At 41.9% G+C, this 12,897-nt stretch overlaps 1 protein-coding gene across 2 annotated transcripts; it reads right to left on the bottom strand.

Moving 5' to 3' along the window:
* Positions 1 to 370: 370 nt before the first annotated feature.
* Tlr11 (toll-like receptor 11) lies at positions 371 to 4,864 on the bottom strand. 2 transcript variants are annotated; one of them, XM_087586393.1, is made up of 3 exons: positions 4,679 to 4,864; positions 3,390 to 3,457; positions 371 to 2,463 (listed from the first exon to the last, which is right to left on the bottom strand). In XM_087586393.1, exon 3 carries the CDS (start codon positions 2,418 to 2,420, stop codon positions 669 to 671), a length of 1,752 nt encoding a protein of 583 aa, XP_087442519.1. In that variant the 5' UTR covers positions 2,421 to 2,463; positions 3,390 to 3,457; positions 4,679 to 4,864; the 3' UTR covers positions 371 to 668. The 2 variants fall into 2 exon arrangements, with proteins under 2 accessions (XP_087442519.1, NP_001138251.2); NM_001144779.2 differs by having other exon boundaries at positions 371 to 3,457; positions 4,679 to 4,810.
* Positions 4,865 to 12,897: the final 8,033 nt, after the last annotated feature.

The raw sequence follows: 12,897 nt of genomic DNA, 5'->3' as shown, positions 1-12,897 counted from the left end.
CAACAATTTTATTTATGTAATAACATTTGAATCTGTTAGAAGAAAGTGAGAGTACCCCACTCTTTTTGTTTGAAGCTAAGCATAATAAAAATTGATAGCAAAAGAACAGAGGTGACATCCAAGACAAATAATATGTGGCCTGAGCCAGGGCTCTAAGACCTGTGCAGATTTCAGTTCCTTTTGACTAATACACGTTAAATCAACAGATTTGGCTCATGCAATGCTCTGAGTGTGAGAAACTTGAGCTAGAGGAACTGACTACTGGACACTGGATAAACTGAAAATGCCATTTCAACTTAAATGACTCATCGATTCTCCGCCTCTTCTAGAATTGTACATTTTACCAAACAAGTGAATATTTTACACATAATAGTAGCAGGATGGATTTATTTTGAAAAGTTTTGTAAAAAACATACACAGGATTGCACAAACCTCTTTGCCTTGTGTGCTGAGCAATATCTCGTGCTGGAATGCACTAGCACGTAAAAGAATTGTTTTCTAAATGAATATTTTCCAGTGTTTTAAAAGACTTCCCAACCAGTAGCATTTAATATAGCATTTAAAAATATACTATTTTTGCCCCACTTTTGAGTCCGTGCTCTAGTGATGAGAGAGCATTCTTGCTGCTGCTGAAAGGATTTTCTGCACAGCAACATCCCAGACAGCCCTTAATCTTCTCTTTCTTTTCTAGCTTTTCTGAGCCGTTGCTTCAGTTGCTCACAGAAAGTGTTCCACTCCATTTTCCCTTGGGACAAATCAAAATAGTCCTCCTTCTGGAGCCATCGGGAGAGGCGGTGGTAACTATGGAGCTTCTGCCTATCAAGGGGCTCCAGAAACAGCAGCAGAAGGCAAGTGGTCCCGGGCCTGGCTATCAAATGGTAAGTGGCCAGTCTTAACTCTAGATTGCACCAGGGACTTGCTAAGGCCTGACCTGTGAGCACACAGAGGATGGCTCTGCTTTTGCCCATGCTGGCAATCATGGATTCCATCCTGTCATTTCCAATCCCAAAGTCCCTGGCAGGCAAGCAGAGCCTCAAGCCCTCACCTTCAGGAGGGGCTTTCTCCAAAACCGGAACCAGTTCTTCCAGCACCCAATCTTGGTCCTCTTCACAATAGGATATAAAGACATCGTAGTTGAATTGCCCTCTGAGTCTATGTCCGCCTAATTTCCACCAACAGGTGTGAAAGAGTGTCCAGAGGTGATGGAGCCAGGACCATTTATGACAGCTAATTAGAGGAAGGATTATCAGCAGAAGCAGCAGGGAGAAACTGGTGAGGAAGCCCCAAAACTCAGTGCCATGTGGGCAATTGGTAGCAAGGAAGGAGAACAGTAGAGTTTTGGAGTAGTCGGAGGCATTAGCCATGCAGATGGGTTTTTCCAGCCCATAAACGAAAGTGTTTGGGGCCCGTGTAGCCCAAGACTCCAGCCAGGAAGTTTCACACTGGCAGGCAAAGGTGACATCTGAGAAATAAACATACTGAGGAATCTGAGGAATTAACTCCTGAAGGTTGCTGTTCATCTCCAGGGCTCTTTCGGAGTTGAGCAGCAGCAGTTTGAGGCTCTGCAAACCCTTAAAGCTGGACACAGAGAGGTTCTTGAGATTTAGGTGACTCAATGCCAGTACCTGTAACTGAGGCACCTCGTTGAGCAGCATCTCTAGCTTCACCGTACTTGACTCGTAGAAAAAATTAAGGTTGCCCAGCTCTAGCACACGCAGCCTGGGCATCTCGAATAGATGGAGGTCTACTGCATCGTCATTTCTACACCATACAAAGAAGTACTCCAGGAGGGGAAGCTGTGGTGGGAAGAAACTCTGGAGTTGACTGGTTGACAAGAAGATACTGTAGCCACGCAAGGTGAGGCGACGTAGGGAGGGAAAATGAATTGTGGTGGTTTTTGGTTCCAGTAACAGATTGGAAGTCTCTAAGGTAAGGTTCTCCAAGAATAAGAATGGCTCTCCGCTTGGAACCATAAACTGGATATATGTTTCTGCTTGTATTTCTAAGCTGAGGAGCATTGGGAACCAGAGACGATATATTTCCAGCGTTGGAAAAGAACCCAGTTGTAGATGTCTTAGCATCTTGGGACCCTGAAGTTGTGTGCCTGAGATATGCTCTAAGTAAGTGCCCAGAAGGTTCAAGGTAGTCAGCGCAGGAAGATGAGAGAGCCATCCTGGTTTGAGTACTTTAATTTGATTCCAACTCAAGTCTAGTGTCCTCAGCCACCTCAGTCCCTGCAGGCTCTCATTGGATAAACTAGAGATGTTATTGCCACTCAGCCAGAGCTCCTGGAGCTGTGAAAGGAAGGAGAAATTCCCACGGGGTATTTCACAGAGTTGATTGTGGGACAGATCTAGCACTGTTAGATTTGTGCTAAAGAGTCCTTCTGGAAGCTCCAAGATTGGGCCAAGCTTATTCATAGATAGGTTGAGCTTCTGAAGCTGGGGTAGAGTACGCAGAAACCTGACGGGAAGTGATTGCAGATGGTTATCATGAAGGCTGAGGAATTTCAGGGCTTTCAAACCTAGGATATCTCCATTTCCTAAGATGTTTTGGATTTGATTCTTCCCAAGATCAAGTGCACAAAGCTCAGAGAAGCCGGTCACACTTGCAGGCAGTTTTTCTATACCCGTACCCACGAGGGAGAGGAAGTGCAAGTGGAGCAGTCCTGAGCTTGTGAGATCAAGTGCTCTTAGTGGGGTGCCATCCAATATTAGGGAATGGAGTGTGAGGCCATACAAGTCTCTGATACCTGCCTGCTTCAGCTGAAGGTTGTAAGATAAATCCAGCACCTCTAGAAAGGGTGTCCTTGGTTTGGTATTGGGTGTAGAAGAGGCACCCAGCAGAAGATCTGGGAAGAGTCTTTGAAGTTCCTGCAACTTTGTCAGGCAGCTGTTCCTCATGGTTAGATGCCTGAGAGTGGTTGGCAAGTAGATGCTGTGGCTATAAGTCAGGCAGTATCCTTGAAAGGAAAGACTACTAAGGGATCTGAGAGACTCTAAACTATCTGGAGGGAGGAACAGACTTAGGCAACAGGGAGCGTGATGCTCAAAAAAAAGGTACTGTAGCTGGTCCAGGCCTTGGAAAGTCCTAGATGTGATGTTGGTTGTACCCAATTGAAGCCTTAGAAGCTGTAGGGAGTAGAAGCCATCAAAGGCATTTGCTGGCAGAGTAGGAACCATGCCCTGGAGGCAAAGCACCTCTGTATTTCTGGGCACTTTTTCTAGGGTTTGATTTATGTTTTTAACATTGGAACAAGATGCCAAAAGATGCAGCCTTGGGGCCAAGGTACAGAATGGGATGTAGGAGGAAAGGTTAGGAAATAACAAGCTGTCTGCTATGATGCAATCAGGGATAGTCCATGCCAAGCCGGTCAAGTTAAGGCTCACCAAAGTCAGTAGTATCAGAATGAGGAGAACAGAGTGGAACAGATGTCTTTCCATCTTTGGCATTGATTCTAGAAAAAGAGAGGGAAAGAAAGTGGTAACAGCTTATAGTGATGAGATATCCCAGCCAAATTTTTAATATGCTTAGCATCCTTGGGATTTAGGGACATATTGGAAAATATCTCTTTAATAAAGATATTAGCGACACATTTGACTAAATTGATCATTGTTAAATTAGTGGTCATGAAAGCCCCGGGAAGGTTAGGAAGAAACAGGATAGTAGTCTATTGTTCTGGGAATTACAGGCAACAGTTAGTCACAAGTGAAGGGCAGTAACGCATGCCCTTGTGCAGAGACTATAGCATGAAATGCCATGAACTTCACCACTTTCTCTTGGTCACTATTTCTCCTGCGTGATAAAATACTGACTCTGGAGGCATGGAAGGATAATGTGTCCAAGGGTCTCTGTCTCGGTCTCAGTCTCTCTGTCTCTGTCTCTGTCTCTTTATCTCTCTCTCTCTGTCCCTCTCTCTGTCTGTGTCTCTGTCTGTGTCTCTCTGTCTCTCTCTGTCTGTCTCTGTCTCTGTCTCTGTCTCTGTCTCTGTCTCTCTCTCTCTCTCTCTCTCTCTCTCTCTCTCTCTCTCTCTCCTGAGCCTCAGATGTCACTGAAATTTAGAGTCTGGAACTTCATCTTCTAAATGGCATGGTGTCAATGTCATTGTAGATGCCCTTTGTTTATCTCACACCATCTTTCTACAGCAAAGGATGTAGTCTCCTCTTTATGTTTCTCTTTTCTTCTTTTTTCCTTCCTTCCTTCCTTCCTTCCTTCCCTCCCTCCTTCCTTCCTTTCCTTTCCTTTGAGCCTTGAAGTGTCAAATAGTGTATCATGGTAACGTAAGCTTCCTTTTTCTTTTCAGTTTATCTAGGATGAATTCAGGGACTGGAAGAGATCTCAGATCAAGGAGACTCAGCGACCTTGGTACTGAGAACCAGGCACTATAGAAGAATGGTTTAGATAGCAACTTCTGTCTCAAGATATTAGGTTTGATATTATAACCCCAACAGACATACATAGATTATTCAAGAACTACCATGTCTCTCTTGGTCACCTAAACTGTGCCAACACTTAGCCCAACTGTCCCAAGATTCTGTCTGGTCACCATTGGCCCTGATCTTTGTCTCTCTCTCAAGAGAGGTAGATGCTTAATGGTTTGCTTTCTTCCCTGCTGATGACATTAAGGCTCATTTGCCTTGTTCAGAAAATCCTATGTTATTAGGAAAGCATTTCTTACCTTTGAGCATGAGGTGGTGGAGATATTCACGTTCTCAAGAGAGTTCTCTTTCATCACCCATAGCCAGAGAGGAAAACCTTTCTCTTCCCTCCACCTGCTCTGCTGCACAGAACTATGTTATTGGTGATATGTGGAAAGTTCAAGGGAAGAGAGAGTACTTAGTGAATTTTAGGAAAAGTGGAACATGACTTCTCCTAAGACTGTCTCCTTTTCTTTCAGTTTCATGACTTCCTCTTTCCTAGCGTACTCTGTGCGTTTCAGTTCTCACATATTTTGTATCACATCCTCCTGACATCTGAAAAAAGCAGTCTTCATTTTGCTGGACCGTTCTGTCTCTTAAAGTAAGAGAGGCTCATGCTTTCTGCCACTTCTACCCTTCTTTTGTCTTCAGACTCCTGTTACTAGAGGGTTTTCAGGTGTCCTGGGATGGGCTGCTCAGGTCCTTCTGCCAAGCAACAGACAGAACTAGATACAAAGTCGTAGGAGTGAAGATGGCAGTGAAAGCACAGACTCCATTGCACAGGAAATGCTAGCTCCAGCAAACGAGCAGCCTCAAAGATGGCGAGGTTCCAGAGATTTTATTAACAAAAAGCAATAAAGAGTTTTCTGAAGGGTAGGCCTTTGTTTGGCTGCTAGGGACAATTCGTTTGTTTGTTGGAGGGCGCTTGTACAATTCTTGTGGCAATCAAGGGAAGCTCAAATAATCATCTTCCATGGCTGTTGGGTCTCAGAGTTTGTCATGTAAGCCTGAGTCTGTGTTCTTTTTTCACCACTAGTCCTGTGTGTGTGTGTACACATGTGTGCTCACATGCATACATGCTTGCAGACATCTGTGTGTTGATCAGAGGACAAAATGAGTGTTGATACTTTGTTGATATCATGGGTCTTTTACCTTATTTTAAACAGGGTCTCTGTTGTTTTTGTATTGTGTGTGCCACTGTTGTTGGTCCAAGAGCTTCCAGGGATTCCCCTGTTTTCCTGTCACATGTATTTGATTAATCTCTTTTTTCTCCTTCCTTCTCTACTCATGCTAAGATCTCTGCCCTTTTATGGTCCCCTTTACTAGTCTCATAGTTTCTAGTTTCATAGTTTCCAGTTTCCCTCTCTCCAGAATATTCTCACATATGCAAAATTTTTAGAAAGTTTCCTCCACACATGACAGAAAATACCATTTACCTTTCTGAGTCTAGCTTCTTGATTCTAATCTGTTGAATGACAAATTATTAAAAATAAAAATCAAGGCTATCATAACAATATTGCTGAAGAAACTGTGGAATTCTATTTAAAAACAGTGAAACATTGTAGAACTAAATGTTTTAGTCAAAACTCATTAATATGTATAAACATAAATTTAATTTATTCTCCAAATCTTAACACAATAGGGACCTCATACATAGTACTTAAAAACAGACAGTAAATGAAAGAACTATTGAAACACCTCCAAAATCACATTCATCTCATTGCTCCTATAAGAACAAACTAGACTACCTTTCCCTCAGACTCTTCTCAAATTTTGTCCCTACGGTTCTTTCAGACAGGAGCTATTCTGGGTCAGAGATTTTGACTGTAGGATGGCTATCCTATCTCTCCATTTGATGCCCTGTCTGTCTATTGGAGGTGGACTCTACAAGTTCCTTCTCCCCGGTGCTGGGCATTTCATCTAAGGTCTCTCCCTTTGAGTCCTAAGCATCTCACACCTCCCAGGTCTCTGGTACAATCTAGGGGTTCCCCTACCTCCCATCTCTAGAGGTTGCATATGTCCATTCATTCTGCTGGCCCCAGGGCTTCAGTCCTTTTCCCCCATCCCAGTGCCTGATCATATTACCTTTCCCCCTCCCTGACCCCTCTCACACCTCTGGCTTCCATGATTACTTTCTTCTTCTTTCCAAGTGAATTGATATGTCCTCACTTGGGCCCTTGAGCTTGATAACCTTTTTGAGTTCTGTGGACTATATCCTGGGTACTCTGTATTTTTTGGGCTAATATTCACCTAGTGAGTCCATACCATACATGTCCTTTTGGGTCTGAGTTACCTCATTCAGGATGATATTTTCTTTTTTTTTTTTTCTTTGATTTTTTTCTTTGCATTTCTTTTTTAAACTTTTTATTACATATTTCTTTACTTACATTTCAAAGGTTATTCCCCTTCCCGGTTTCCTGTCCATGAACCCCCATTCCCTCCCCTGCCCTGCCCCTCCCCCATACAGGTATTCCCTCTATACATCACCCTTATTGTCCTCCCCCTTATTCCCCTGCACTGGAGGTCCAACATTGGCAAGACCAAGGGTTTTACCTTCCCCTGGTGCCCCAAAAAGGCTATTCTCTGCTACACATGCAGTTGGAGCCCTGGGTGAGTCCATGTATAGTCTTTCGGTAGTGGTTTAGTCCCTGGAAGCTCTGGTTGATTGGCATTGTTGTTTTTATAGGGTTGCAAGCTCCTTCAACTCTTTCCATACTTCTTCTAATTCCCCCCAAGGGGGTCCTATTCTCAGTTCAGTGGTTTGCTGCTAGCATTGACCTCTGTATTGGACATGCTCTGGATGTTTCTCTCAGGAGAGATCTATATGCAGTCGCTTTCCACATGAATTTTTTAGTTTCATCAAGAGGAACCCTCCTCCATAGTTGGTGGGATTGCAGACTGGTACAACCATTCTGGAAATCAGTCTGGAGGTTCCTCAGAAAACTGGACATTGAACTACCTGAGGACCCAGCTATACCTCTCTTGGGCATATACCCAAAAGATGCCCAAACATATAACAAAGACACATGCTCTACTATGTTCATAGTAACCTTATTTATAATAGCCAGAAGTGGGAAAGGACCCAGATGCCCTTCAACAGAGGAATGGATTAAAAATGTGGTACATCTGTACAATGAAGTATTACTCAGCTATCAAATACAATGACTTCATGAAATTCATAGGCAAATGGAACGAACTAGAAAATATCATACTCAGTTAGGTTACTCAATCACAGAGAAACACACTTGGTATGCACTCACTGATAAGTGGACATTAGCTAAAAAGCTCAAATTACCCAAGATGCAATGTACAGACCACAGGAAGCTTAAGAAGAAGATGTCCAAAATGCAGATGCTCTCACTCCCTCTTAAAAGGGGGAAAATGTCCATAAGATGGGATATGGAAGCAAAGTTTAGAGCAGCGACTCAAGGAATGGCCATTCAGGGCCTGACACACATGTGGCCCATATATGTACAGCCACCAAAACTAGAAAACTAGGATGATATTTTCTAGTTCCATCCATTTGCCTGCAAAACTCATGATGTCCTCCTCGTTCCTAATACCTGAATAGAATTCCATTATGTAAATGAACCACATTTTCTCTAGCCATTCTTCCACTGTGGGCATCTGGGTTGCTGTCAGCTTCTATCTATCACATATAAGGCTGTTATGGACCTAATGGAGCCTGTGCCCTTTGGGCATCTTTTGGGTATATGCTCAAGAGTGGTATAGCTGGGTCTTCAGGTAGATCTATTTCCAATTTTCTGAGTGGTTGTACCAGTTTGCAATCCCACCAACAATGGAGGAGTGATCCTCTTTCTCTACCTCTTCACCAACATCTGCTGTCACTCTGATTGGTGTGAGGTGGAATCTCAGGGTTGTCTTGATTTGCATTTCCCCGATCACAAAGGACTTTGAACATTTCTTTTGGTGCTTTTCAGCCATCTGACATTCTTCTGTTGTGAATTCTTTGCTTAGTTCTATATCCCAAGATTTGATTGGGTTGTTTGGCTTTTTGGAAGTTAGTTTCTTGAATTCTTTACATATCTTGGCTATTAGCCTTCTATCAGATGTGGAGTTAGTGAAATCTTTTTTTTCCCCAATCTGTAGTTTTGTCCATTGACTATGTCCTTTGCCTTAAAGAAGCTTTTTCAGTTTCATGAGGTCCCATTTATCACTTCTTGATCTTAGAGCATGGGCCACTGAAGTTCTGTTTAGGAAATTTCCCCAACCTCTTGCCATGTTAATGAGTTCAAGGCTCTTTCCCACTTTCTCTTCTATTAGATTCAGTGTCTCTGGTTTTATGCTGAGGTTCTTGATCCACTTGACTTGAGCTTTGGGCAAGGTGAAAACTATGGATCTGTTTCTTTCTTTCTTTCTCTCTTTCTCTCTCTCTCTCTCTCTCTCTCCCTTCCTTTTCCTTCCTTCCTTCCTTCATTCCTTCCTTCCTTCCTTCCTTCCTTCCTTCCTTCCTTCCTTCCTCCCTCCCTCCCTCCCTCCCTCCCTCCCTCCCTCCCTCCCTCCCTCCCTCCCTCCCTCCTTTCTTTCTTTCTTTCTTTCTTTCTTTCTTTCTTTCTTTCTTTCTTTCTTTCTTTCTTTCTTTCTTTCTTCTTTCTTTCTTACATACGACTGCCAGTTAAACCAGCACCATTTATTGAAGATGCTTTTTTTCCATCGTGTATTTTTGGCTACTTGTTCATAAGTTTGTGGGTTTATTTCTGGTTCTTCCATTGTATTCCCTTGACAACCTGTCTGTCTCTGTACCAATACCATGCAGTTTTATCACTATTCATCTGTAGTATAGGTTGAAGTTAGGGAGAGTAATTCCCCCAGTTCTTTTATTGTTAAGAATTGTTTTCACTATCCTGAGTTTTTAATTTTAATCTTTTAATATTATATTTTTAATGTTTTTATTTTTGAGAGATTTATAACACATATTGTACCCCTATTGCACCACCATGAAATAGAATACAAGTTATTTTATTCTTGTTGTAGCAAATAGGGTTCATAGTTAGGTGAGGTTTGATGATTACTTTTCTCTTCCAGTAGTGTCTTCCCATACTATAAATGCTAATCAATAGGCATCAAGCTTCCAATTGAGTATTAGCATGACTTTTTCATAGTCTGTGACATGTATGTGATGTCTTCAGCAACATGGTCTTACCATCAACTTTTGGGTGGCAACTGATAGCAGTGCCAATGGTATACAATGTTTGGAGGAATCTAATTGAACTTTTTGGCCAACGACTCAAAAGATATAAAACATTCCTGGAACAACGGGTTTTTATTGGGCAGCATGTGATAACTAGTTGGGAGTACTGTCTTCCTCATTATATGGTAATTCTATATAAATTCTTATATAGGTTTATATTTTAGGAAGCTTCTATAGCAGTACAATTCCATATGTTTTTAATGGATATTTTATTTATTTATTTATTTATTTATTTATTTATTTATTTATCTATCTCAATTGTTATCCCATTTCTCAGTTTCCCCCTGGAAATGCTCTATCTCATCCTCCCTCCACCTGCTTCTATGAGGGTGTTTCACCACCAAACCACCCTCTCCCACCTACCTCCCCATCCTGGCATTTGCCTACACTGGGGCACTGAGCCTTCCCGGGAACAAGAACTCCATATTCAGTCCAATGGTTGGCTGCAAGCATCCTTCTATGTTTTTGTCAGACAATGACAGAGCCTCTCAAGAGACATCTATATTAGGATCCTGTCAGCAAGTACTTCTTTGCATCCATAATACTGTCTGGGTTTGGTGTCTGTATATAGGATGAATCCCCAGGTTGGGTAGTCTCTGGATGGCCTTTCCTTCAGTCTCTGCTCCACACTTTGTCCCCATATTTCCTCCCTTATATATTTTGTTCACTCTTCTAAGAATGACTGATAAATCCACTCTTTGGTTTTATTTCTTTTTGAGCTTCATGTGGTCTGAAAATTATATCTTCGGTATTTGGAGCTTTTAGGCTAATATCCACTCATCAGTGAGTGCATACCATATATGCTTTTTTGTGACTAGGTTACTTCACTCAGGGTGATATTATCAAGTTTCATCCATTTGCCTAAGAATTTCATGAAGTCGTTGATTTTAAAAGCTGAGTAGTACTCCACTGTGTAAATGTACCACATTATCTGTATCCAGTCCTGTGTTGAAGGGCATCTGGGTTCTGTCCAGCTGCTGGCTATTATAGATAAGGCTGTTATGAACATATCGGAGCACCTGTCCTTGTTATATATTGAAGCATCTTTTGGGTATATGCCCAGGAGTGGTATAATGGTGTATGCTCAGGTAGTACTATGTCCAATTTTTTGAGGAAGCTCCAGACTGATTTCCAGAATGGTTGTACCAGTTTGGAATCCCACCAACAATGGAGGAGTGTTTCTCTTTCTCCACATCCTTACCATCATCTGCTGTCACCTTGACTTTTGGATCTTAGCCATTCTGACTGGTGAATCTCAGGGTTGTTTTGATTTGCATTTCCCTGATGACTAAGGATGTGAACATTTCTTTAGGTGCTTCTCTGCCATTCGTTAGTCCCTAATTCATTTTCACAAGTTTAGAGCTTTGGTAGGTGGGGTCTTGCCCTTGGTTCCCACTCCCCTTATTCCATTTAGCATCAGACTTTTCTTTAACTATTTTATCTCCTTGAACATTGATCTTAGCTTTTTTGTACTTCACGGTGCCCTCTTTCTCCTTAAATATTACATTTTGTGTTTTTCCTTGCTTGTCTTTCTCCTTTTGATTACACCTCTGCATAAGAGGTGTCACTAATAACCATATAACACTATCAATGTCTTTAAATGCCTTCTTCCAGTCACAGGCTGTCTTGAAATGTCCTCCAGCAATGTCATTAATTAAAATTTTGTTTTGGATAAGGCCTGAAAGCAACCATATTCTTTAAAAAAAATCACAAAAAGCAGGTCCTAGGCCACTTATTAATATTATTTTCCCTTGAAACCTCTAGATCTGGGCCATCATAATCTCCATTGCTCTCATCACACATGTCTTCCATGTTCCTGGTACTATGGCCCATTAAGTCCCACTTAAAGTTTTTAACTGATTTCCTAATCTGAAGTCCCAGATCCACATTCTATCAAGAAACTGTATGGCCAGGCTTGTCACAGCAGTCCCCTACTCCCTAGTACCAACTTCTCAGTCAGTGTTCTTTTACTTTGAGAAGGCACCATGACCATGGTAACTCTTACACCAAGAAAACATTTAATTGAGTCGTGCTTGCATTTTCAGAGCACAGTCTATTGCCATCATGGAGTGAGCAAGGCAGCATGAAGGCAGACATGGTAGCTAGGCATTCTATATCTGGATCCAAAGGTAGTAGGAAGAGAGAGAGACCCTGGGCCTATCATGGTCTTTTGAAGCCTCAAATTCCACCACAGTGCACACTTTGTCCAATAAGGCCACCATACCCATACATGAGTGTATGCTTTAAATCTCTACCAGGGAGTCCTTTTCTTGTAATAGCTGGGGATTAACAGAGATCCACATGCTGTCGATGTATAGAGAACTAGATTTCTGAAAGCTCAGTCATACAGGGTACATCTCTATCATATCCCCTCCCTCCAAAGGCTTAAGGGTAACCACAGTGGTTAGAGCTAGAGGTGATGGGTGACTACAGAGAAAGTATTTTCTCTACAAAACAGGGCAGCTGCACATGACAGCTCACAGTGGTTACAGCAAGTCCTGTACTGTGATAGTTAACATTACATTTAGACTTACTATGCTTGAGAGACCAACTTTGCAAAAGATGCCTCTAACATGTAAGCCCCTATCTTGTACAGGCTGTACCCTAGCAGCCCACCCCACTCCAATCCCCACAAACTTTGAAGAGATCTTATAAAAAATTTAGCAATATATGAAATTATTAGCTCAAAAGTCTAACTGGTCTTTCTGTTTTTGGGATCAAACTTGCTTTTCTGTTCAATGACTAGGACAACTGCAAGACATTTATGTTCAAATTAGACCCTGCCTGCATGTAATCTTGTGGTTTTTTACTTTATATACTTTAGACAAATATGACTAGATGCTGCATCTTGGTTGCAGTCCTGTTATCATGGGTGTCTGAAAGTAGTATTATAAAGCTTCTTATTATTAAATTAAAAATTATTCATGAAATTTCATCATGGTGAAAATTCCCAGTTTGGAGAGAAATGGTCAAAAGTGCCATGGCTAGATGAGTAGCTGCTGACAACTGATAATTACTGTGACAGAAAGTGCCACTTTTCTTCAACTGTATGAGCTCTAAGATTTTGGCTATGCTCCAGAGAAAGGCCCTCACACAAGAACACTCAACACAAATTGAACTTAATGGGTTGAAAAGAGGACAGAAATGTTATAGGAGTTAGATAGGACCTGGCTTTCTAAGTCAGGAAAGAGCCTACATCCACTCACTTGTAAGTCTTTTCTCACTGAACTTGCTTAGGAGGGGACATTTCAAGCTGAAGGAATGAGA

This window comes from Rattus norvegicus, chromosome 15 (assembly GCF_021556685.1).
Source record: "Rattus norvegicus strain SHRSP/BbbUtx chromosome 15, alternate assembly SHRSP_T2T, whole genome shotgun sequence".
Classification (NCBI taxonomy): Eukaryota; Metazoa; Chordata; class Mammalia; order Rodentia; family Muridae; genus Rattus; species Rattus norvegicus.
This window is presented reverse-complemented; position numbering and strand designations above follow the sequence as displayed.